This window comes from Symphalangus syndactylus, chromosome 9 (genome assembly GCF_028878055.3).
Source record: "Symphalangus syndactylus isolate Jambi chromosome 9, NHGRI_mSymSyn1-v2.1_pri, whole genome shotgun sequence".
Classification (NCBI taxonomy): domain Eukaryota; kingdom Metazoa; phylum Chordata; class Mammalia; order Primates; family Hylobatidae; genus Symphalangus; species Symphalangus syndactylus.
Window position 1 is genome coordinate 107080478 of NC_072431.2, and position 25273 is coordinate 107105750.

Consider the following 25273-nt stretch of genomic DNA (forward strand, 5'->3'; position numbering starts at 1 on the left):
AAAGAATGAAATACCAATCCACACTATGACATGTCATACTGATCCATGTCAGTATGATAAGCAAAAGAAGATAAGCAAAAGAAGAACACATTATGCTAAGTAAAATAATATATCATGCTAAGCAAAAGAAGCCAGTCACAAAAGAACACATACTGTATAATTCCATTTATGTGAAATATCCAAGATAGGCAAATCTATGGAGATAGACAGTAGCATGGTGGTGCGCACCTGCAGTCCCAGCTACACGGGAGGCTTAGACATGAGGCAGGAGGCGGAGGCTACAGTGAGCTGAGATCACACCACTGCACTCCACCGTGGGCAACAGAGTGAGACTCTGTCTCAAAAAAGAATAAAAGAAAGTAAATTAGTGGTTACCTGGGACTGGCAGAGGGGAGAATAGGAAGTGACTGCTAAGGGGCACAGGGTTTCTTTTTATAGTATTGAAAATGTTCTAAAATTAGATAGCAGTGATGGTTGTCACCTTTCATTTACAGTCTGTGAGAAGGCAAGATGTTAAGAGGGTTCCAAGGTCAAATATCCAGGCAACGTCAAGTTAAACAGGTCTCCCTTTCTGTGGGACTTCTCAGAGCCTTTAATCTGTATTACGTGCATAACGTGTATAATAAATCACCAAGTTGGGGGAGGCAGAAATAGGATATAGGATGCATCATTTCCCAAACATGTATGGCCACAGAATCTCTTTCAATGGAGCAGCGTCACACAGGACTAGGTTTCGCAGACCCCACTGTGGGAAACAATGTGCTTAGCGGTTTTTCCATTCATTCATCAGGCACTACCTGGCCACCTACAACACTCATGCAAGACAATCACTTTTGGGCCATAGAGATAAGGCCAATACTTTCCCTGACCTCACAGAAGGCAGGTCTAGGAGAAAGGAAATGAATAGGCTCGAAAAGTTGAACGCACCAGGGGAAGCACAATGCCAGTGCTACAAATAAAATACTATGGGGTCTTACGGAGAAATTCATCCTGACTCTAGACAGAGGAACGCTTCATGGAAGACCCGGCACTTCAGCCAAGCCTTAAGCTGCGGGGGGTTCTGGCCACATGGAGATGGGAGGAAGGGATCTGGCCCAGGAGCTCAGGTCTAAGGGGTGAAAGAGAAGAGAGGGTGCTTGTAGTAGAACAATAAGTGTTCCCTTTAGCTGGAGCACACTGTGAAGGAAGCAGAGTAGTAAGACAAATAGCTGGAAAGGATTGCAGCTTGAAATGTCAGACCAAAAATGTTTAAGCTTCCCCCTATAATAAATGGGGACCCATCCAAGCTTTCTGAGCATGGGGTAAGAGTGGTCCTAAACAAGTCACTCTTTGAGCCTTAGGTGTTTCATCTGTAAAAGGGAGCCCCATTTTATCTGACCTCAGTGTGTGAGGATCAGAGAACTTGGCCACAGGGCAGTGGAGCCCTGAGCAAAGTTTATTACTCAGCAGCAGAACAGCTGTTTCCAGTTCCTTTGGAAGAATGTGTGTCTCAGAAACACCTGACACGTGATATTTCATCTCTGTGGCAGGGCCAGATGGGAAATCCAAGCAAAAATGAACGCTTCGAAACAGAACATATTTGAACGTTCTCCTGTAGCCATCAAATCAGATCTGTATTTGATTTCATTTTATTTTGTTTAGAATGACATAGGGACTGCAAGGAAGGAACAGCTGCTGGAAATGAAGACACAGAAAGAATATAAACAGCAGATTACCTGACTTTCATGTCAAGTACTAAGACAAGAGGTGTGTGTGTGTGTGTGTGTGTGTGTCAGAGAGAGAGAGATCAAAAGAGTGTATGAGTGTGTGCTCCAGAGAGTGTATACGCATGTGTGTACGAGTATGTATGAGTGTATTTCTGTGTGTATGTCTGTGTGTCAGTGTGTTTGTAAATGTTGTAAGTGTGTGTGAGTTGGGGTGTATCTGTGTGTGTGTAGGTACATGTTGGGGGTAGGGTACAGGGAAAAGCACTCCAGCAAAATTGCTGACCTGTTTACACCGCTCCCACCATATGGTGTAAGAACAAAGCAAGCCGGAGACAGTGATCCCAAGGTGCGGCCAGGACCAGCACAAGCTCCTTCCCCTGGGACACCAGACCTTTATAGATAGAAATCTCTGCAAACCCAGGAGGCTTACCGGGCCGAGCTGTCCCGGGAGCGCCGAAGCCATCTTGCCACCATTTGTTCGATTCTATGTGCTTTCCGTGTCTGGAATAAACTGGTCTCCAGCTCTTCCATTTACCTAAAAGGAAGAAGAGTGTTCTTAAGATGCTAACCAAAATATTCTAAAGAGGATTTTGATAAATCAGGACGATGCTTCCTTTATTTGCCCATTGTAAGACATGCTGATCGAATAACTAGTGTTCTCCTTTTGTCTAAAATCAACATAAACAGGTGCTCAATGTTCACAGAGTGAACAACTTTAGCAACCCTCAATCTTGCAGCAAACAGACTGGGTTTGTATCTTACACAGTTAAACATTATGATGAGAGAGTAAAATAGATAACGTTTCTCAAACTTTGTGACTGTGACCCATAGGAAGAGATACACATTACCATGCGACACCGTCCTTCCCTCTCCCAACTATGTGTGCAACCCTGGACAACGCGGTTCAGTTTTGCCTGCATCAGGAACCCCACGGACATGGAAGCATTCTTCATCACGTTGTGCAGAGTCCTCTGAGCGCTGCTGCTTTTGTTCCATCTTTTATATTTAATTTTTGAATAAGTATTTCACTTACATAATTCAACACTAGCTTATAAAAAAGATAGACAGTTACTGTATTGTGTGCTTAAAAATTTAAGAGGGTAGATCTCAAGTTAAGTGTTCTTATCACAATAAAAAATATGTAGACAGTGAAAAGTCTGTTTTATACCCTTCCTTGCTCCTACCCACCCAGTTTGCATGCCCATACATAATCACTGCTCTTGTTTTCCATTTGTCCTTTTAGAGTTTCTTTTCTTTTCTTTTTTTTTTTTTTTTTTTTGAGATGGAGTCTCGCTCTGTTGCCCAGGCTGGAGTGCAGTGGCATGATCTTGGCTCACAGCAACCTCCACCTCCCGGGTTCAAGTTATTCTCCTGCCTCAGCCTCCCGAGTAGCTGGGACTACAGGCACATGCCTCTGCACCTGGCTAATTTTTGTATTTTTAGTAGAGATGGGGTCTCACCATGTTGGCCAGGCTGGTCTTGAACTCCTGACCTCAAGTGATCTGCCCACCTCGGCCTCCCAAAGTGCTCGGATTATAGGCATAAGCCACCCCACCCAGCCTGTCTTATTCTTTAAAAAAAAATCATCTTGGAACACTTTTAGATGTATAAAAAGGTTGCAAAGATAATACAGGGTTCCCATATCCCTTCATTCAGCTTTCCCTAATATTAACATATTACATAATTATTGTACCTTTGTAAAAATTAAGAAATTAACATTGGTACAATATTATTAACTGAACTATAGACTATGTTCAAATTTTAACAGTTTTTCACTAATGTGCTTTTTCTGTACCATGATCCAGCCTAGGATACCATGTTGCCTTTAGCCAGCTTTGTTAATTTTCCCCCAATGCCATTTCATCTGCTCTAGAGCAGCGGTCTCCAACCTTTTTGGCACCAGGGATCAGTTTTGCAGAAGACAATTTTTCCACAGACAGTGGGGGGATGGGATGTTTGAAACTGGCATCATCCCAGATCATCAGGCATCAGATTCTCATAAGAAGCGTGCAGCCTAGATCCCTCCCATGTGCAGTTCACAATAGGGTTTGGGCTTCTGTGAGAATGCGCTGCTCATCTGACAGGAGTGGAGCTCAGGCGGTAATGCTCACCCCTCCTGTGGGTCCCGGTTCCTAACAGGCTGCGGACCAGTACTGGTCCACGGCCTGAGGGTTGGAGAACCCTGCTCTAGAGCATAAAAAAGGTAAGATTCCTACTTCCTTTTAAGGAGCCAGTATAACATTGATATCAATTCTGACAAAAACAATATAATAAGATAAAAATATAATCTCCCTTATGAAAATAAAAGTAAATATACTACATAAAATATTAGCACAGCGAACCCAGCAGCAATCAACAGAGAAATCATGGGATCTATACCAGGGATACAAGGAAAGAGAACTAACCAGGTTATAAGAATGAAAACACCCTAACTGATCACTTTGAAAACCTGCAGACACACTTTTCAGGCAAATGGAAGCCAAACACAAATTAATGGGTAAAAAGGCTAACACGAACATAGGCCATAACCAAAAATAAATTCCATTTAGATCAATGATATTCAGACTAGCTTTACTCTACAATGGGGACATGACACCCAAATACTGTCTTCAGTTCTAGGCATCTCACTTTTTAAAAAATATAAAAAGAATAACAGAAAGTAGACTTCTGATTAAACACGGTGAACTGAGACAAGGTCTTAATTTCTTCTTCCTAAATCTTATGAATCACAATAAAGAAATAAAAAGCATATAAACCAGTAGGTTAATGAATACAGAAGAGAAGACAACAAGAGATGATAGATGTCAATAATGTTTGGAAGAAAGTGTTTGGAAGAGAGGCAACTGAAATAGAAGGAGTAAGTAAAACTCTTCTGTTTTCAAAACACAGAAAACAGAAATCTATGTGCCTTCAGAGGGGGATTCTGATGAAAAATGAGCCGGTGGCTGGACATGGTGGCTCAGGCCTGTAATCCCAGCACTGTGGGAGGCTGAGGTGGGCAGACTGCTTGAGTCCAGGAGTTCAAGACCAGCCTGGGTGACATGATGAAACCCCATATCTACCAAAAATACAAAAATTATCCAGGCATGGTGGTACGCACCTGTAGTCCTAGCTACTTGGGAGACTGAGGTGGAAGGATTGTTTGGGTCTGGAAGGTGGAGGTTGCAGTAGGCTGAGATCATACCACTGCACTCCAGCCTGGGCAACAGAGTGAGACCCTATCTCAAGAAAGAGAAAAGGGAAGGGAAGGGGAGGGGAGGGGAGGGGAGGGGAGGGGAGGGGGGAAGGGAAGGGAAGGGAAGGGAAGGGAAGGGAAGGGAAGGGAAGGGAAGGGAAGGGAAGGGAAGGGAAGGGAAGGGCTGATTTGCCCAGTGGCTCAGGAATTAGGGGCAGTAAGTACAGGAGAAAGCAAGGATGAGCATAAGGCTGAAAATATGGAAATACCCACCTAGACAACTATCTCTTTCCCATCCTACTGAAGACAAGAGGCTTATTTTCTGGAGAAAACGAACAAGAGAAGCTTGGGGAGACTAGGCACAATAGACGGTACAGGAATGAAAATAGAAGAAGCAAGTAAAACTCTTCTAACTGAATGACAAGACCTCTTCCTGTGCCCAGTTCTCTGAATACTGTCAGCGAGTACTTTATATCCTGCTATGGTTTGAATGTGTCCCTGAAGTTCGTGTGTTGAAAACTTAATTTCCATTGCAACAGGGTTGAGAGGTGGAACTTATAAGAGGTGATTAGGTCATGAAGGCTCTGTCCTCATGAATGGATTAATGCCATTACTGTGGGAGTGAGTTCCTGATAAAAGGATAACTTTGGCCTCTTTCCACACTCTCCTGTGTGCTCTTTTGCCCTTCCACCTTCTTCCATGGGATGATACAGCAAGAAGGCCCTTACCAGATGCCAGCACCTCAATATTAGACTTACCAGCCTCCAGAACTGTGAGAAATAAATTTCTTTTCTTCATAAATTACCCAGTCTGTGATATTATATAGCAACACAAAACAGACTAAGACATGTCCCAAGCAAAAGATTAGAGAATCCTTCTCTGGGGGACTGAATAGCACCAGAGAAAAGACCTTCAGATATTGACATTTTCAGGATCCCTGCAGGGAAAAGGTAACTTGCTGCCAGGTCATCTTGCATTGAAATGTATTAATCAATGAGCCAGACCCATCATACAAAGTTTCCAATTATTTGTTTTACTGCTTTACTCTTACTTATGAATAAATATTTAAGGAAAGCAGGCATTATAAAAAACAGACCAAAACAAATAGAAAAATTCAGAAGAAACAGAGACAATGTAGAAAACAGAAGAAAAAAATTTCAATCTATAACTTAAATCTTCAAAAAGATAAAGTATTATATTCATGAAACAAGAAGAGGATTTTTTAAAAATAAACTATCAGAGAATAAGAATGAACACTTGGAAATTAAAAATAAGACAGCTAGAATAAAAAATTCAATTATTAATAAAAACAGAAAAATATAGTCAATGAAAGACTGTAGGAAGAGTAACCAAAGCCAAAGACAGAGAAAACATAAAATACAATAAATGTATAGTATCCGTCCAGGAAGTGTAATATTCATCTAAAAGAAGTTCCAGAAGTAGAAAATAAAGGAAATGGAGGTAAGGAAACTGCCAAATAATTCAATAAAAATTTCCTGAAGAACTTAAATTTTCAAATTAAGAATATATACTAATTGCCCACCCTAGCGAATGAAAAAAGACCCACATCAAGTAACAACATTGTAAAATTTCAGAAACTAGAAACGTAAAATATCTTCTAAACTTCCAGAGAGAAAAAAAAAGATCACATAGAAACAATTGAAACTAAAAATGGCACTAAACTTCTCAGTAATAACAGTGGAAGCTGGGAGCCATTGAAGTTCTCAAATTTTTGAGGGAAAAGCATTCTCAGTCTAGAATTCGATACCCTATCAAACTACCAATCAAGTACAAAAGACATTTTTAGATGTTCAGGTCTCTAAAAATGTACCTTTCATACATCCTTTCTCAGGATGCTGACAGAGGATGTGCTCCTCCAAAACAAGGAAGTAAGGAAAAAAGAAATGAGATCCAGGATATTAGGGATGGAATATAGATAAGAGGCAAAAGAAGCATCCTGGATGACTGTGAAGGGATGCATTAAGGTAACACCTGTATAAAAGACCTAGAGAGCAACTGTTGAGATGCATGAAGACAGAGATCTTAGGGAAAAGAAACAGAAATGGATAAGTTGTCTGACGTGTTTGTGTAGAAAATTTCACTGAGAGGCTGTTGGAGGGTAAGGGAGAATTAGCAATAAGTACATGAAAAACTAAGCAGATCAAAAACAGAGGGAATTATGAAATCCAAGGAAAATAAAAAGTTGTATAAGAAAATAAAATTATAGTTCACTGCTTGGCTCAACAATGAACAATATTTACATTGTCATGATAATGTAAACACTGAAAAATGGTTTCTCAAGAACAGTGATGTAATGATATTGGAACAATATGGTGAAGGGAAGCAAGTGTAGTAGCCTAAGACCTAAATCCTCATTTATCATAATAATTAGATAATGTCTAAAATTAATAAATTAGAAAATAAGAATGCAAGCATATTTCTTAGAAATATGCAGGAAAATACCAGAGGAAATGGCTAGAAGAGTTGAAAGAGCTTCTAAGAAGAGAAATTAAAGGGTGAGGAGGAGTGGGGCAGGAAATGCTGATTTCTATTATAAACCCTTAATACTATTTTATTAAATGATTTTTAATAATTTTTAACTTAGTTTTAAAAACCGAAGTAATATATTCTTCTAATAACATACACAGAAAAATATAATGAAAATAAAATCACTTACAATTAGCTACAATCACTACCTCCCAATTAGCAAGTTAATTTTTCATCATTTTTCATGCTTATACATGTATATATGTTTCTTAATTAAAATTATACCTTCCCACTTACGATTTCATAAACATCATTCCATATTAATATTTAAGCATTTACACCATCATTTAAAATGGTTATATGGTATTATTTTCTCTGATCATATCGTAATTTATTTAATAAATCTATCATTGGACATTTGTGTTGTTTCCAATTTTTCACTATTATGAAAATAGGTTTACAATAAAAATCTTTACAATAAAAATCTTTATTCATGGCAAATGGCTACTTCCCAGATATTTTTGGGGGGATAAATTCCTAGAAGTGAAATTATTGGACATAAACATATGTTCACTTTTAAGAATTTGGATGTATATTGTCAAATTGCCTCCAAGAAGTTACCAGTTTGCACTCTTGCCAGGACAGACCTTTTGAATATTATCACTTAAAAAAAATTTGCCAGTAGGATGGAAATTATTGACTTAAAGATTTACATTTTGAAAAACACAGAAGACAAAAGTAAATTATCCTCCATATTCTTATAAAAACTAGTCATTGTCATTTTTTAAAATATTTGCTAATGGGATTGAAAGTAGCATTCAATTATTGGCTTAAATATATGTTTATATATAAGCGAATATATATTTATAAATAGGAAATGTATATACTTGTATATATGTTTCCCATATAAAAATATACTTCTTGTATATATAGGAAAATATTTTAAAAATTAAATATCACACATAAATCCATCACATTGAAAATTATATAAAATAAGCATCCTACTTCAAGCATCCAACCCATTCCCCTAGAGGTTAACACAGGTAACAATTTGGTATGCATTCATACTATCTTTGTCCTGAATTAATAGAGACCTATATCATGTGTATTAACACATCTTTTCTACAAAAACAGAATGTTATACTCAGTAGTCTGCACTTTGTATTTTTTAACCTGCAAATGTATCCTGTATATCTTTCCAGATCAGAACTCATTACAGCTGTGACTGGAAGTTATTTGATTACTAGCACAGCTCAACATTTTTCATGTGCTCTTGGCCATTTATATTTATTTCTTATTGCTTTACTATGTCTGATTTTTCCTTATTTTTCTGCTGGAATGTTTGCCTTCTTTTCGCCAATTTGTAAAAGCTCTTTTGTAATAAGGATTATTTAATGTTCCTTTGCCAAGGACACAAAATAACATCATATTTCTTTGAGACTTACCATGGAGGATCAAGAATGTAGGTTATAGTGTCCTGACAAAACAGAGACTAAACACAGAAGACAGAAGAATAAATGTCTAGCAAAACCCATGGGATATTGTTTTCAAATATCAACTGCCCCAGTCAGACCCCCTCTAGGATCAAGTCCGTTGGAAATTCTAGGATATTGATATTAACTTGGTCTGTCTTATATTTGAGCATCACGCTTTCCTGTGGGGTCTAGGAAAGGAGATTTAAAAGCAAGTCATATGAAAACACATTGAAAAATCAAAGAATGTTTATTAAATAAAAACTTGGGGGTGGCCCACACGATCATGGTTCACAAAGAGCCTAAGGACCACCATGTGGAAGATGCATATTCCACATGATTCTGGAATTTAGAGACAGGATTAACAGGGAAATGTCACAGCATGGGGGACTCCAGCTCAGACTAAGGCAAGAAATTCATGTTCCTGGTAGATCCAAGCATGGAATGAGTTTCCTCAAGAATTGTTAAGATCTTGGACACTGAAGGTATTCCAGGGGAGGCTGCATAAACTGCAAGAATATAGCAGAAGGGACACAAGGGTGGCATAGAGGGACACATCTATGGAATACATGGAGCAGATGACTTCTACAGTTCCCTCCATTCATGCAATCTGAGGTTTCCACTAGATCTAAGAGCCAGGCAAGATGGTATCTGTTGCAGTCTGTCTCAAAATTCAAAGCCCCACGTTACCCAGAGTAGTTGGAAATCCTGAAGTAAGCACAGCACTGGAAGAGGCGCAATGTCTGACCTCTACAGTCTTATAGTTTCCACGTGATTGCAGAGTTGTCAGGGATCTCGAACAGATCCATAGGACTGAAGGCCATCGAGCCTTTCCATTCCTTTTGAAGGTCTTCAGACTACAGTGGTTACTTTTTAAGAAACTGCTGCCAAATACAATTTAGCTAATTGGTGTCTATAATCATACGTGATTCTAATTAAGAGAATTAATTTGTGTTATATATCTGGACTGTGGGTTGGCAGGTACCTTCATCCAGGGATCCCCAAAGACTAAACAAATGCCTACATCAACCAAGCCATTAAAAGTGCTCCCTGACTCAGCAAGGTCTGAGCAGGAGAGTTTAAAGTTAAGAGAATGACCTGCTAATGGTTTTAATGTTAGCCTCTGGATTGCTGGGCTAATGGAAGGAAGTAAATGTCCATATCATCCAAAACGTTTGAATCTTCTCTACAGTCCCACTGCCAAGAAGTCATCTGGCCTCTTTTGTTCTGTCATTCCCTGTTGGACCCATCTTACTGTTAGAAAGTTTCTTTACATAAAGCTGAATTCCACTCGTCTGCAGCTTCAGCCCTCCACACCAATGCTGCCCTCTGGCCACTCCTACCACCACGGCCCAGAGTAAATCAGCTCCCTTTCTGCATTAGAACATAGAAATCTTTCAGCCTTTCAGTCTCCTTTGCCCCAAATTAAACATCCTCAGCTCCTTCAATAGTTCCTTGTAATACAAGATCTTTTTAGAGCACACATCAACTTGGAAAAATATCTTAAGAGGCATGAACCCTCAAACTGAACACAATTCTGGTTGCCTGGAACAATGTGAATATAAAAAGGCAAACTCTCTCAAAATATTTTGTAAATGGAGAAGAAGACTAAATATGTCAAGGTGATAGCTATTTTAAATGCAAACAGACAATTAAGGTTATGAACCCTTCAAAAGGGATACAAAAGGTGATAATAAAAGACTTCAGGAAACTAGCACAAGCTATTGAGAAATGAAAACATCAGTGGAGGCAGCAAAGGATAAAAAAGAAACTGAAGTGCCCAAAATCACTTGCACTAAATTGAAATTGTAAATAAAACTAGAGAGCGCTTCAAGAAAAACTGTCAGGCACAGAATCAGATTGAAGATTTCAACTTACAAATAATAGGACTAGCGGAGAAAATGGAAAAGGAACACACAAAACTGTAATCAAAGAAATCACGAAAGGCAAATTTATTAAGCTGAAAAATATGTTTCAAAAATAAAGAACACAAAATACAACTCTCAGATATGCCTCAAGGAAGACTCTTCACATATCAACTCAAATTTTTAAACTGCAAAGATTAAAGAATCATCCTTAAAACCTGTTTTAAAAAAGGTAAAGAGAATGATCATTTGAAAAAGAAAGATTATGTTCACGTATTTTGCAGCATATTATTCAGGTATTGATTCAAGTTCATTATCTTTCTGGGAGACGTAAAAGTTTTACAAGTGCGGCCGGGCGCGGTGGCTCACGCTTGTAATCCCAGCACTTTGGGAGGCCGAGGCGGGCGGATCACGAGGTCAGGAGATCGAGACCACGGTGAAACCCCGTCTCTACTAAAAATACAAAAAATTAGCCGGGCGTGGTGGTGGGCGCCTGTAGTCCCAGCTACTCGGAGAGGCTGAGGCAGGAGAATGGCGTGAACCCGGGAGGCGGAGCTTGCAGTGAGCCGAGATTGCGCCACTGCACTCCAGCCTGGGCGACAGAGCGAGACTCTGTCTCAAAAAAAAAAAAAGTTTTACAAGTGCTACTTGAGACGCTGTTCTTGAATGACATCTTGGCTGGGCACGGTGGCTCGTGCCTGTAATCCAAGCATTTTGGGAGGCTGAGCAGGGAGGATTGCTTAAGCCCAGGAGTTTGAGAACTCCTGGGCAGCATAGCGAAATCCTGTCTGTACTGAAAATAAAAAAGTTAGCTGAACGTGGTGGTGCACACCTGTAATCCCAGCTAATCGGGAGGCTGAGGTAGGAGGATCACCTGAGCCCAGGAGGTTGAGGCTGCAGCGAGCCATGATCGTGCCACTGCACTGTAGCCTGGGTAACAGAGTAAGACCCTGTCTCGAAAAAAAAAAACTGGAGAATCATGCTTGACTCTTTCCCTGTTTTGTGCCCCACATTGATTCAGTCACCAAATTCTGTTAACCTTGGTCTCAATTGTCTTAATTTCTCACCTCCTCTCCTTTCTCAGTGCTACTGCGTGAGTTCAAACTTTCATTCCATCTGAAGTGCTACAATAACCCCCAGCCAGTCTCCTTACTCTTCATCAATCTGTCCTCCATGTGACTGCCAGAGTGATATAAAATGTAACTCTAATCACATCACTTTTATATTCAAAATCCTCCAGTGGTTCCCCTTCATCTTTAGGATAAAGTCTGAGCTCAAGAATTATAATAATATCAATAACACAACTATGCTAACAACATTACCACTGACTATGTGCCAGGCACTAGGCTAAGCAATGTACACAGGTTATCTTATTTAATGCTTATAATTCTCATTTACAAACAAGGAAACTGAGGGATGAAAAAGTTAACCTGGCTAACAGCACACAGCAAAGAAGTGGCAGAACTGGAATTAAAAACCAGATTAGCTTGCTTGTCTCTGAAGCTGGACTCAGCCATTCCATCCCACTGCCTCCCCCCGGCCTTGGGATGGCAGCCAAAGCCTTTTGTGATCTGGCCCTGCCTACCCGCCAACTTCATCTCCCTCACACAACACTCTGCAGAACTGTATTACCTGTTGATCCCCCCAAAGGCTTTGGTTTCTCATGCCCTCATGTCTCTGCAGATACTGTTCCTTTGCCTAGTCCATACTCCCTGCCTGCACACCCATCAAATTCCTGCTCGCACTTCAATGAACAGGCACAGTAGTGTACTGGATTCACACAGAACACTCTCCTCTCCAGCTTGTTTTCTCATCTGTAAAAACAATGATAATGATCCCTGCCCAGCTATCCATCAGGGTTGGTGTAAGGCTTACATTCCATTATGCTGTGACAATGCTTTGAAAACTATAAAGTTCTATGGAAATGTGCCCAGGAAACAACTCTTTTTCTGAGGTAGTGTGAGCTCAGTTGTGTGAACAAATTTGTGTGTGGCAAAGGTTTGAAGTAGAAGCAGTCGATTTCTGCCACAAAAAGGAATGAGGTCCTGATGCGTGGTACAGCATGGATGAACCTTGAAAGCATTATGCTAAGTGAAAGAAGCCAGACACAAAAGGCTACATGATTTCACATAAATGTCAGATTCCATTTATATGAAATGTCCAGGACAGGCAATTGTATAGAGATAGAGAGAAAATTGATTAGTGGTTGCAAAGGCAGTGGGGAAGGGAAATGGGAACTGACTGCTAATGGGTAAGAGATGTCTTTTTAAGGTGATAAAAATGTCCTAGAATTCGACAGTGGTGATAGCTGCACAATTTTGTGAATATTCTAAAAACCACTAATTGTATAATTTAAAGGGTCAATTTGATGGTATGTGAATTGTATCTTAATTTTTAAAAGAAAAGAAAAAAATGTTTATTTCTGGTGCCCAGCTTCACCCTTCTGTCCTCCTTTCCTTGCCAATAAGTAATAACCCCAACTCTGTAAGGAATCTGTTTTTCTCACCTTTCCACCATTTTTTCTTAGTAAAACCCTATAAGCATTAGAAGCACCTGGAAGACTAGTTAAAGCATAGATGTCTGAGCCACAGCGTTTCTCGTTCAGGAGGTCTAGGGTAGGGCCCAAGAATTTGCATTTCTAACCTCCCTCCAGATAAAACCTAGGGAATGCTGAAAAGGGCACTGAGCTAGACATCAGGAGACCTGGTTTCCTTCCTGGCTTTGCCTTTAATTAAGCCTAGAATTGCACAAGTTGCCAAGCCTCTGGTTATCCCTTTATCTTAACATTGCATTTTTCTAACTATCTGCCAATTGTAAAATTGTATTATCTTGTCACTTAAGTCTTCCAGGGATCCCCATCCCTAAAATCCAACATCTTCCTGGATGTCCAACTCCATCTCCCACTATTGCCCCCAAAAGACTGCTCTCTTGACCAATTTGGGGAAGGAAGGAAACTAACATTTTCACCGGTAGATTTCATTCACTCCTCATGACAACCCTACATAGTGGGAATCCAGAACTCCATTTGGAAGACAAGACATTGAGGCTTGGAGAGGTTAAAAAACTTCCTCTAAGTGACCAAGGGGAACCCAAGGCCCATCCTTCTCCTGTCACCTAATTCTCTGTTCCGAAGCTTCTCTGCCTCTCAAAAAAAGCCCCCAGGTAGCCCTTCTTGTGTCTTTGTTCTGATCTCTCCCACTTTCTGAGACTTATTCAAATCCTATGTAACCATCAATACTTAGCTCAAACCCACCACATTTAGGACGAGTTCCTGGCCACCCGCCTACCATGTTTCACCAGGTTCCCCAGTCACAGAGCTGCTGAGTAGTCTTGCTCTTCCATACAGCCTGTGACCATCTCCTTTACGCTCTTGTCTTGTGTTTTCTAACTTCATATGGATTCAGGTCTTGTTTTCTGTCCCTCAGATTGTAAACTCCTTGAGGGTAGGGGAGAAAAGTACCCTGTTTCTTTACAATCCCTGCAGAGCCTAGCAGAATGCCTTCAGCTCAATCGAGATTTGTTGAATTAATAACAGCAAGTTACAGATGTCTGAAATGCTATGCTAAGATGAGAACCCCAGAACAATAAGCAGCTATAACTATGGAACCTTCTAAGTCCAAAGGAAAAGCTATTGGCAGATATTTTAGGGAAGTTCACATTACATTTCTAATGTCAATCATTTGATGCTGCCTTGGTTCATTACCGTGATCATAGCTTAGTGAGTGATAATGGGCTCACACATCTGCATGAATTTCTTAAAAAGAATTCAGATTGCGATGACACTTTATCAGAAAAATGACATTCTTAGAAAGGAAGGAAGGAGGAATTATCTATTAGACCACATGATTATTCCTCAAAGTGCAGTTACAACCAGGACCCCAGGAAGGAGTTTCAAACCTCTCTTCCCTACTCACGGATCTCAGTCAAGTCTTGCACAGTAACACATGCCCTGATATTTTAACCTCACACGTCATTTCATCTGTGGCCATAAGAAGCTGAGGTAAAGCCAATTGTTTATTTTCTTTTTTCTCCTTCCTTCCTTCCTTCCTTCCTTCCTTCCTTCCTTCCTTCCTTCCTTTCTTTCTTCCTTTCTTTCTTTCTTCTGACACACAGTCTGGCTTTGTCTCCCAGGCTGGAGTGCAGTGGCCCCATCTTGGCTCACTGAAGCCTCTGTCTCCTGGGTTCAACTGATTCTCTCACCTCAGCCTCCAGGGTAGCTGGGATTACAGGCACGTGCCACCACGCCCAGCTAGTTTTCTTATATTTTTAGTAGAGACAGGGGTCTTGTTATGTTGCCCCAGCTGGTCTCGAACTCCTGGCCTCCAGTGATATACCTGCCTTGGCTTCCCAAAGTGCTGGAATTACAGACATGAGCCACTGTGCCCAGCCCAAATTGTTTCTTTTCATTTCTTACTTTGGGATGGCACTACATATCATTCTTGTTCCTCCTCCATCTTCCCTTCCCTCCTTTAAGCCTCTCTCTCCAACAGTAACCCCTCCCCTCTTTTTATTATGGAAAAGGGCATTGGATACCTGAAAGGCGGTTTATCATGGACCAGAGGAAAAATAATGCTCACAGCTGGTTCTCTAGGTTTTCTGAGCCTTTCATTCATGTCAAGAAGTTCTGGCTGCCTGTATCCTCTGCCATCTCACCTTGCCTTGCACACCAGATGAAAAGGAGATGCAGGAGGTGGGAAAGCACCCTGGATCCCCACCACCCCGGGGTGGCATTCCCCAAATGACAGTGGACCTCAAACTGCCCTCCTGACTTTTGCCATGTCAGCAAACTGCCAGACCACCACACCTGCAAAACACGGTCTGTGTAAAACAGATTCTATAATACAGTGCCTCCCATTTTAGCTTCATCCTAGATAATAGTATTCATTCAACCACAGGTTTGATCATGCTGGATATGTTTTTTTCTTGGTGCACATTAAAATAAATATATAGCAATTTAAACAAGAAGCACTCATTCACATATCCACTAAAATAGTCTTGAGTGTCGTGTGGTACAAAGACAAGCCTTTGGGAACACTAGTTCAGGACATCGTCATGCCCCTCAGGTTTCCCATCTGCCTAACAGGATTAGATGTCTCTTAGAAAGAGCTTAGCCTCTTATCTAGCTCAGTACAGATGGCCTCTGCATGGCCCTTTGAGAGCTACAGGGTGGCGACAGGAAAAGGCAGCTCTAATGGGGATCCAGGCTGTGCCTTTCTCTTGCTAGGGATCTGAGGGGATGGGGACCCAGGCCACTCCCAGTAGAAGACTGGAAGTTGGTCACACAAGTCATCCACTTTACCAGATGAACAGTATCCCTAGAAAGGACGTGGGACAGGGCTGAAATGAACACCAATGCCAACACTGGTGTTGTTGATGTGACCTGCAAGGCCTCACCTCACCACGTCGGTCTTACTGCTTACCCTCAAGCAGCCTCAATGATGGACGGTAAATGACATTGCTGAGTCAGCTGCGGCTGCTGAACCCCCTGTCTCCACCCTGATGCAGGGAAAGAGCACTGTGCAGGGAGACAGGAGACCAGCAATCAGGTTCCTGCTCTGCTCCCAGCTGGACATGTGACCCAAGTCACATCCCTTCCCTCCATGTCTGTTTTCCTATCTGTAAAGGTAAGAGTTAAGCATGGATAAAATTTGAAAATACTGTGCTTCCTGAAAGGAGCCAGTTACAAAAGACCACATATTCTATGATCCCATTCATATGAAAGTCCAGTAGGGAACTCTGAAGAGACAGAAAAGAGATTAGCGGTTGCTTAGGGTTGGGGAAACAGGGCATAGAGGAGTGACAGTGAAAGAGTAAAAGACTTCTTTTAGAGGTGATGAAAATGTTCTCAAGTTGACTATGCTGATGTTAGTACATATCTGTGAATATACCAAAACCTCTGAAGTATATGCTTTGAATGAGTAAATTGCATGGTATATGAATTATATCTCAATAAAGATGTTTTACAAAAACAAATGCCATTAAAGGAGAAAAAGAAAAGTGATGGGGTTGGAAACATGACCTCAAAGCCCTTTCAAACCAGAAGTTTCTGACTCTCTTTAAACAAACTACAGTTCCCCAAATGCTTCTGGCCACCAGACTTCTCATCAGTTTTGGGCAGACTGCTGCTCTCTCAAAAAACGTTTGTCACCCAACAAACATCTGGCCCTATGCCAATGTCTGTGGGGAGCAGGAAGATGCATCGGCCACAGTGTCTGCCCACCAGGAGCTCCAACACACGGTAGATGGCAAGACCATGAGAGAGGGCTGCATGGAGGGGAGGGGCTCAGAAGAAGGGGGATCACCTCCAGGTCAGGGGAGAAGCACCTGTGCTGGGCCCTAAAAGGCTGATGAGGGCCATGGGGCCTGAGTAGCCTACCTGGAAAAGCTAAGGGCCCAGGCCAAGTGCAGTCTATCTGGGGCTATTCTGAGCCCGGCCCTGACTTGGGGGGCTCACACAGAACATTAGCTTCCTGGAAAGTGTTTTGATGGCAGAGGTGCAGCTGACTCTGCAGTGACTCTAGGTCTTGCGATGCCTTCACTTCCTTCATTTATTCTGTAGACATTTATTCAGTATCCTCTATGTGCCCGGCACTCTTCTAGGTCTTGGGAGTCATTAGGAGCAAAAAAGACAAAAGTCACTACTCTTGTGGGGCTTACATTCTAATACAGGTTCTCACTAGACAAGAAACAAGGAACAAAAAAGGAAATTAATTAAGACTGTTAGAAAGTGGTAAGTACGCCGGGTGAGGTGGCTCGTGCCTGTAATCCCAGCACTTTGGGAGGCTGAGGTAGGTGGATCACTTGAAGTCCGGAGTTTGAGACCACCTTGGCCAACATAGTGAAACCCCATCTCTACTAAAAATACAAAAATTAGCCAGACGTGATGGCACATGCCTGTAATCCCAGCTACTTGGGAGGCTGAGGGAGGAGAATCACTTGAACCTGGGAGGTGGAGGTTGCAGTGAGCCGAGATTGCACCACTGCACTCCAGCCTGGGCAACAGATTTAGACTCCACCTAAAAAATAAATAAATAAATAAATGTGGTAAGTACTAGAGGGGAAAAGAGATAGAATGAGCATCAATGCCTTGAAGCTGGAGGTCATGGGTAGGTAGAATTTTATTCACTCTGAGATCTCCCACACATATTTCCAGAGAGCTCTAGGGTTCTGCCCTTTCTTTCCAATTCTCTGAGTCAAATCTCTAGCCAAGGGCTTAGCCACGACACATCTGGACAAATGTCACCATGGGTCCTGTTTCCATTTCTTCCTCTCTGAATCAATGCTAATATCCACAGATTCAAGAAACACTCAATGATCATCAACAATGTGCCAAGTACATGGGCTGTGAGGGACACTGAGATAAGCAGGCACAATTCTCACCCTCAAGGAGTCTGCATTTCACCAGGGAAGTCAGACACATACACACCTAATCAGAATTCAAAGCAAAAGAAAGGAAGTGATCTGCTAGCAACATGAGCAAAGGTTGCAAGGTTTTTGAACCGTGGTCTATAGTTTTCAAAGCACTCTCATGGGCAGATGATCTTGTTTGGTGATCACATAATGGTATTCCTCCTTCCAAGCTTTCACACTGCACTAATGGACTCAGTTCTTCCCCAGTGACCTTTCATGTCAACAGCACAGGCCTTGTCATGTCCTAGTTCCAACCCCGACTCTCACTAACCTTGTGCTAACCTTGCATCCTTGGACAAGTTACCTTAGCCTCCCTGAGCCTGTACTGTCATCTGTGAAATGGGGCTGACTTCACCTGCCCCACAGTAAATTAGATAATATATGTGAAGTTCTACCAGAATGCATGGCACAAAGAAAGTCCTCAATGACAGCAGCTATGATGTTATTCTTCATTTCAGAAGGTTATCCTCTCGAAGCTTAACTGTTTCATCTGTCTTTTTTGTCTTCCTAACTCAATTCCTAAACTGCATTTCTCTCCAACTGCCCTCAGTCCTAACCACTGGGTAATGAATTACTGAATGAATGAATCAATCAACCAACCAACTGGAAATTGGAATGAGGGAGAGAGAAAAGGCATGGACGACTCTCAGGTTTCTGGTTGGGATGGCTGGGGATGGTGGTCCCTTTCACCACAAAAGAAAACATTAGGAGAAGGGTGGGTTTGAGAAGTAAGATGAAGAGTTTGCTTGGGAAATGCTGAATTTGCAGTATTGAAGGACAGTCATCATGTCTAGTAGATAGTTGGAGCTAAAAATAAAAATCTGACAGTCATCAGGTTGTAATAGCGAGAATGAATAATTATCCTAAGAGATGCTGCATATCAAAACTGGGGCCCTTTACCTAACACCAATGCCCGGGTTCCACCCACCCATCCCCAGATGCTGATTCAACTCAACTGGGGTGGAGCCTGGGCAGGGGCCTGGGCAGAGTTTGTTACAGGAGCCCTTGGTAATTGTAATGTGCAGCTAGCATTGAGAACCATTAGGGTAGGATGAGCAGAGCTGAGGAAGGAATGACGGTGACACCATGATTTTAGGGGCTGAAGAACCTAGGAAGCCATGAAAGGAAACTGAGAATGAATGATTAGAGAGGGCTGAGAACAACCAAAGAAGCCTGGGGAGAAAAAAGGTTCAGAAGACTATGTAGAGTTTAGTGGCTCCTCAATAAGTTACACGTAGAATAACCTTGACCCAGCAATTCCACTTCTTGGTATCTACCCAAAAGAATTGAAAACAGATGTTCAAACAAAAACTTGTACACTAATGTTCATAGCAACACTATTCACAATGGCCAAAAGGTGGAAACAAACCAAACATCCATCAACAGATGAAAGGATAAAATCCTTGTGATATATCCATACAATGGAATATTATTCAGCCATAAAGTGCAATGAAATACTGATACATGCTACGACATGGACGAACCTCAAAAACATCTATGCTGAGTGACAAAAGCCAGACACAAAAGGTCACATGTTATATGATTCTATTTATATGAAATATCAAGAATAGACAAGTCTATATAAAGACAGAAAGCAGACTCGTGGTTGCTAGGGATTGGAGGAGAAGGAAATGGAGAATGATGAATGGATATGGGATTACTTTTTAGGGTGATGAAAAATTTCAGAACTAGGTAGTGGTAATAGTTGTACAACATTGTGACTGTACTTTACGCCGCTGATCTGTACACTTTCACATGGCTTAAAAATGGTAAATTTAATGTTATATGTATTTTACCACAAAAAAGTACACAATCAAACATGTCAAATACAGCCAAGACAGCCAAAAGATCCATCGGAAAAGGGTCCACAGACTTGGCAACTAGGACCTTCAGATAACACATTCTCCTTGGTGCCTCCTGTTACTGTACAGCCGCACAAAGTAGCTGGGAGCTGAGCTAGAAGCCTGCTAGGGCCTTTCCAGCTCAGAGGTTATAAAATCTGGTGGTCTTTAGTGCTCCTTTGCCATTCAATGTGACGTTCTTTTCCTCTCCTTAGGCTTTTTGGTTATTACAAATGCCCTGAATCTGTTAAAATGCTCTTGACAACCATCTGGGCATAATTCAACAAAATTGTGGAATGTGAATTCAAAGTCTAGATTTGTTTTTTTTACTATCAAATGATTCATCTAATGTCATTACACATCAACTAATTTTCAACAGCCTCTGGGCATGTTTGATACCACACACACCAAAAACAAAACCCACAGCAACTACAGTACTTGGGAAATTCAGACTAAGGCCTCCCAGAGTTCTAGCCCATATGAAGCTGCTTGCCACCCTGGTGGGCTGAGATTTGACTCCACATTTGTGTGTCTGGGGAAGGAAGGTAGGATTACAAACCTATCACACTAATAAACAGTAACAACCACCACTACAGCACAAGCAACCACGAATGGCTTGCAGGGCTGGGCCCAAGACATGCCTCGCAGAGCTCTTGCCCATGACTGTGACATCAAGACTCTGTCCTGACTTTGAGGTTCCTTCCCTGAAAGTCCTCACCCTTTTCATAGACTTGTTGCTGGCCATGGGTTTGCAGGCCCCTAGACTCTGCATTTTTCAATTCCAGTCCCTGGACTCTAGACTCCACTTTACAGGTCTGCAGCCATCTCACATCAAGGGATTTGGTCCAAAAGTAAATGAAATTCGTTCCATTAGATCCTCTTTCCTCTGGGATCTGTGCTGAGTGTGGTAGAGGAGATCAAGGTTAAGCAGACACAGCCCCTGCCCTTCGGGTGTTCATCGCGTTATAGAGAAGATAAGCCACATAGAAAATTCCTAACCAGTATAAGGCAGAGAGTGGGGCCCATAAGAACGGGCTGTCTAAAATGCTATAGGGAGTCTAGGACGAGCTCCTGCCAACAGTAGGGCAGTGTGTGTCTTGCTCATCTCTGCATGGGGCTTAGGAACGGCTGATTGCTGTCAGGCGGCCAAGAATGCCAGGTGCCGCCTGCCAATCAGGACCCTTTGCAAGGGTTCAGGCCAACGGGCCACTCTGGCTGTCTTAATGAAGCCCTAATTAAGCATTCTATCCGGAAACCTCTTCTCCCTCCTGTAGAGCTGCCCCGTTTACAGCAAACAATTCAGGGAGCCGGGTCAGCTGTTAGGAGGTGGCAGCCAGTAGGAGCGGCATCAACAGCTGTGAATGAATGCCAACTCGATTCAGAGATCGCCGAAAACTGCAGGACCCAGGAACTCAGAAATTCAGCCCTAATTAAGCATTCTGCCTTCTGTCCCTAACCTCAGTAAAGTGTCCAGTTTGGGTCACCCCACTTTAAAAGTACATAGAGATGATCAGGGCTGGGAGCTCTGCCTAAGGAAAGCAGGAAAACACTATGCAGCAAGATGCTCCCCAAAACATGAGCCCTAGAAATGAAAAAGCGAACTGGCCACAGAAGCATGCGTAGGTAAGTTACAGCATGTCTTGTTCCTTGAATTTCCCAAAAATGAGGACCAGAAACCATGTAACGTTCCAGAAAAAGCCTTTTCTGGATTTAATGTAGAGTATAAACCATAGGCCATAAAGCCATATCTATGCTCTGGGTACAGCTGTAAAAGTGATGCGGAGCACAGACAGGCAAGAACACAAAACAACAAGCTTGATCTGATGGATGCTGGGTTTAGGCAGCCAATTCTTTTTTTTTTTTATGTACGTAATTTTTAAACTTTTATTCATAAATCATTACAAGTGTCAAGAAAAATTATAAGAATAGTATTAAAAAACTCTCACATCCCTTTTTCATAGATTCACAAACTGATTTTTTTTTTCCTTAGTATTCATTGATCACTCTTGGATGTTTCTCGGAGAGAGGGATGTGGCAGGGTCATAGGATAATAGTGGAGAGAAGGTCAGCAGATAAACACGTGAACAAAGGTCTCTGGCTTTCCTAGGCAGAGGTCCCTGCGGCCTTCCGCAGTGTTTGTGTCCCTGGGCACTTGAGATTAGGGAGTGGTGATGACTCTTAACGAGCATGCTAGGCAGCCAATTCTTTTTGTTTCTATTTTAATTCCCATTGTTACTGTTTGTGTAGCAATGATACCTCTTATAAGGATCAGAGAGATGATCTCTCAGAAGACAATCAAAGCTTTAAAGGTTGAAGCAAAGGTTCCCCAGGGAGTGGCAACAGGACAGGTGAACACACACCAGTTCGAGCAGCAGCAGGTGCACACCTCGTTTTGCCCTGGCACTGCACCCTGTGTGGCTCTCAGCAAGTCTCTTCTTCTAATACCTCCATTTCCACTTCTAGATCTAGAAGGATTCTAAGGCTCCTGCCACCTCCAAGTTCGTGACTCTGACTGATGGAGAGGTCAGATCAGAGGTCTAATCTGTTCTCTCATGTGCAGGCACTGACCAGCCCATGCTGGGACACCCCTGTGGCACCTACATCATGAGCACCATTAAACACCCTACTCTCCCCACTTCCTAAGCCCAGAACCCAGGCATCCACCTGACAGTCTTTGTACCCTTCCCCCATATCCAACCACTTTACAACTCCTGTAAATGTGACCTCCTTAACATCTCTCAAGTTTCCACTTCTTTCCATCCCTACCACCATCATACACATTCAGGCCGGCATGATTTCTTTTTTTTTTTTAGACAGTCTCACTGTCACCCAGGCTGGAGTGCAGTGGCAAGATCTCACCTCTCTGCAACCTCCACCTCCCAGTTTCAACTGATTCTTGTGCCTCAGACACCCAAGTAGCTGGATTACAGGTGTGCGCCACCACCCCGATTCATTTTTATATTTTTAGTGGAGATGGAGTTTCACCATGTTGGCCAAGCTGGTCTCGAACTCCTGACTTACAGTGATCCACCCACCTCAGCCTCCTAAAGTGCTGAGATTACAGGTGTGAGTTACCATGCCCCACCATGATCTCTTTCTTATGTGGATTATTGTAGCACCTGGTCTCCCTGCCTTCAGTCTTGCTCCTCTTCCAATCTATTCCACACACCACAGAGTAATCTTTCCCAAAGATGAAAGTTTGACCTTGTCACTTTCCTCTCTACAACTCTATAATGTCACCCCATAACTTTTAGTATCATTTTTTTAGGGCCCATGGTGTGAATTCTAAAGCCAGATCTCTTGGGCTCTGATATGGTTTCGTTTGGCTGGGTCCTCATTTAAATCTCAACTTGAATGTATCTCCCAGAACTCCCACATGTTCTGGGAGGGATCCAGGAAGAGGTAATTGAACCATAGGGGCCAGTCTTTCCTGTACTATTCTCATGATAGTGAATAAGTCTCACAAGATCTGATGGGTTTATCAGGGGTTTCCACTTTTGCTTCTTCCTCATTTGCTCTTGCCGCCACCATGTAAGAAGTGCCTTTCACCTCCCACTGTGATTCTGAGGCCTCACTAGCCATGTGGAACTGTAAGTCCAATTAAACCTCTTTTTCTTCCCAGTCTCAGGTATATCTTTATCAGCAGCATGAAAACAGACTAATATAGTAAATTGGTACCAGTAGAGTGGGGTGTTGCTGAAAAGATACCCCAAAATGTGGAAGTGACTTCAGAATTGGGTAACAGGCAGAGGTTGAAACAGTTTGGAGGGCTCAGAAGAAGGCAGGAAAATGTGGGAAAGTTTGGATCCTCCTAGAGACTTGTTGAATGGCTTTGACTGAAATGCTGATAGCAATATAAACAATAAGGTCCAGGCTGAGGTGGTCTCAGATGGAGAGGAGGAACTTATTGGGAACTGGAACAAAGGTGACTCTTGTTATGTTTTAGCAAAGAGACTGGCAGCATTTTGCCCCCACCCTAGAGATTTGTGGAACTCTGAACTTCAGAGGGATGATTTAGGGTATCTGGCAGAAGAAATTTTTAAGCAGCAAAGCATTCAAAATGTGACTTGGGTGCTGTTAAAGGCATTCCGTTTTAAAAGGGAAACAGAGCATAAAAGTTCAGAAAATTTGCAGCCCGATGATGCAATAGAAAAGAAAAACCCATTTTCTGGGAGAAATTCAAGCCAGCTTCAGAAATCGGCAAAAGTAGCAAGGAGCCTAATGTTAATCCCCAAGACAATGGGGGAAATGTCTCCAGGCCATGTCAGAGACCTTCACAGCAGCACCTTTCATCACAGGCCCAGAGGCTCAGGAGGAAAAAGTGGTTTCATAGGCCAAGCACAGGGTCCCCGTGCTGTGTGCAGCCTAGGGACTTGGTGCCCGGTGTCCCAACTGCTCCAGCCATGGCTGAAAGGGGCCAATGTACAGCTTGGGCTGTGGCTTCAGAGAGTGGAAACCCCAAACCTTACCAGCTTCTACGGGGTGTTGAGACTGTGGGTGCACAGAAGTCAATAATTGAGGTTTAGGAACCTTTGCCTAGATTTCAGAAGATGTATGGAAATGCCTGGATGCCTAGGCAAAAGTTTGCTGCAGGGGTGGGGCCCTCATGGAGAACTTCTGCTAGGGCAGTGCAGAAGGGAAATGTGGGGTGGGAGCCCCCATACAGAGTCCTACTGGAGCACTGCCTACTGGAGCTGTGAGAAGAGGGCCACCATCCTTCAGACCCCAGAATGGTAGATCCACAAACAGCTTGCACCAGGAGCCTGGAAAAGCTGCAGACACTCAACACCAGCCCGTGAAAGCAGCCGGGAGGCAGGCTATACCCTGCAAAGCCACAGAGGCGGAGCTGCCCAAGACCATGGGAACCCATCTCTTGCATCAGCTTGACCTGCCGGTGAGACCTGGAGTCAAAGGAGATCATTTTGGAGCTTTAAAATTTGACTGCTCTGCTGGATTTTGGACTTGCATGGGCCCTGTAACCCCTTTGTTTTGGCCAATTTCTCCCATTTGGAATGGCTGTGTTTACCCAATACGTGTACCCCCATTTTATCTAGGAAGTAACTAGCTTGCTTTTGATTTTACAGGCTCATAGGCAGAAGGGTTTGTGGACTTTTGGGTTAATGTTGAAATGAATTAAGACTTTGGGGACCTGTTGGGAAGGCATGATTGGTTTTGAAATGTGAGGATACGAGATTTGGAGAGGCCAAGGGTGGAATGATATGGTTTGGCTGTGTCCACATTCAAGTCTCAACTTGAATTGTATCTCCCAGAATTCCCACATGTTCTGGGAGGGACCTAGGGGGAGGTAATTGAATCA

At 42.4% G+C, this 25273-nt stretch overlaps 1 protein-coding gene across 5 annotated transcripts in view; it reads right to left on the bottom strand.

Moving 5' to 3' along the window:
* Positions 1–25273, bottom strand: part of FRMPD1 (FERM and PDZ domain containing 1) — a 179691-nt gene that overhangs the window by 50581 nt on the left and 103837 nt on the right. For 4 of the 5 annotated variants that reach the window (XM_055293661.2, XM_055293660.2, XM_055293657.2 and 1 more), the window contains exon 2: positions 2137–2241. In XM_055293661.2, coding sequence (XP_055149636.1) covers positions 2137–2237 — 101 coding nt within the window. In that variant the 5' untranslated portion in view covers positions 2238–2241. Of the gene's footprint in view, positions 1–2136; positions 2242–2894; positions 2937–25273 lie in introns of those variants that run through there. The other variant, XM_055293658.2, reaches the window with a different exon arrangement.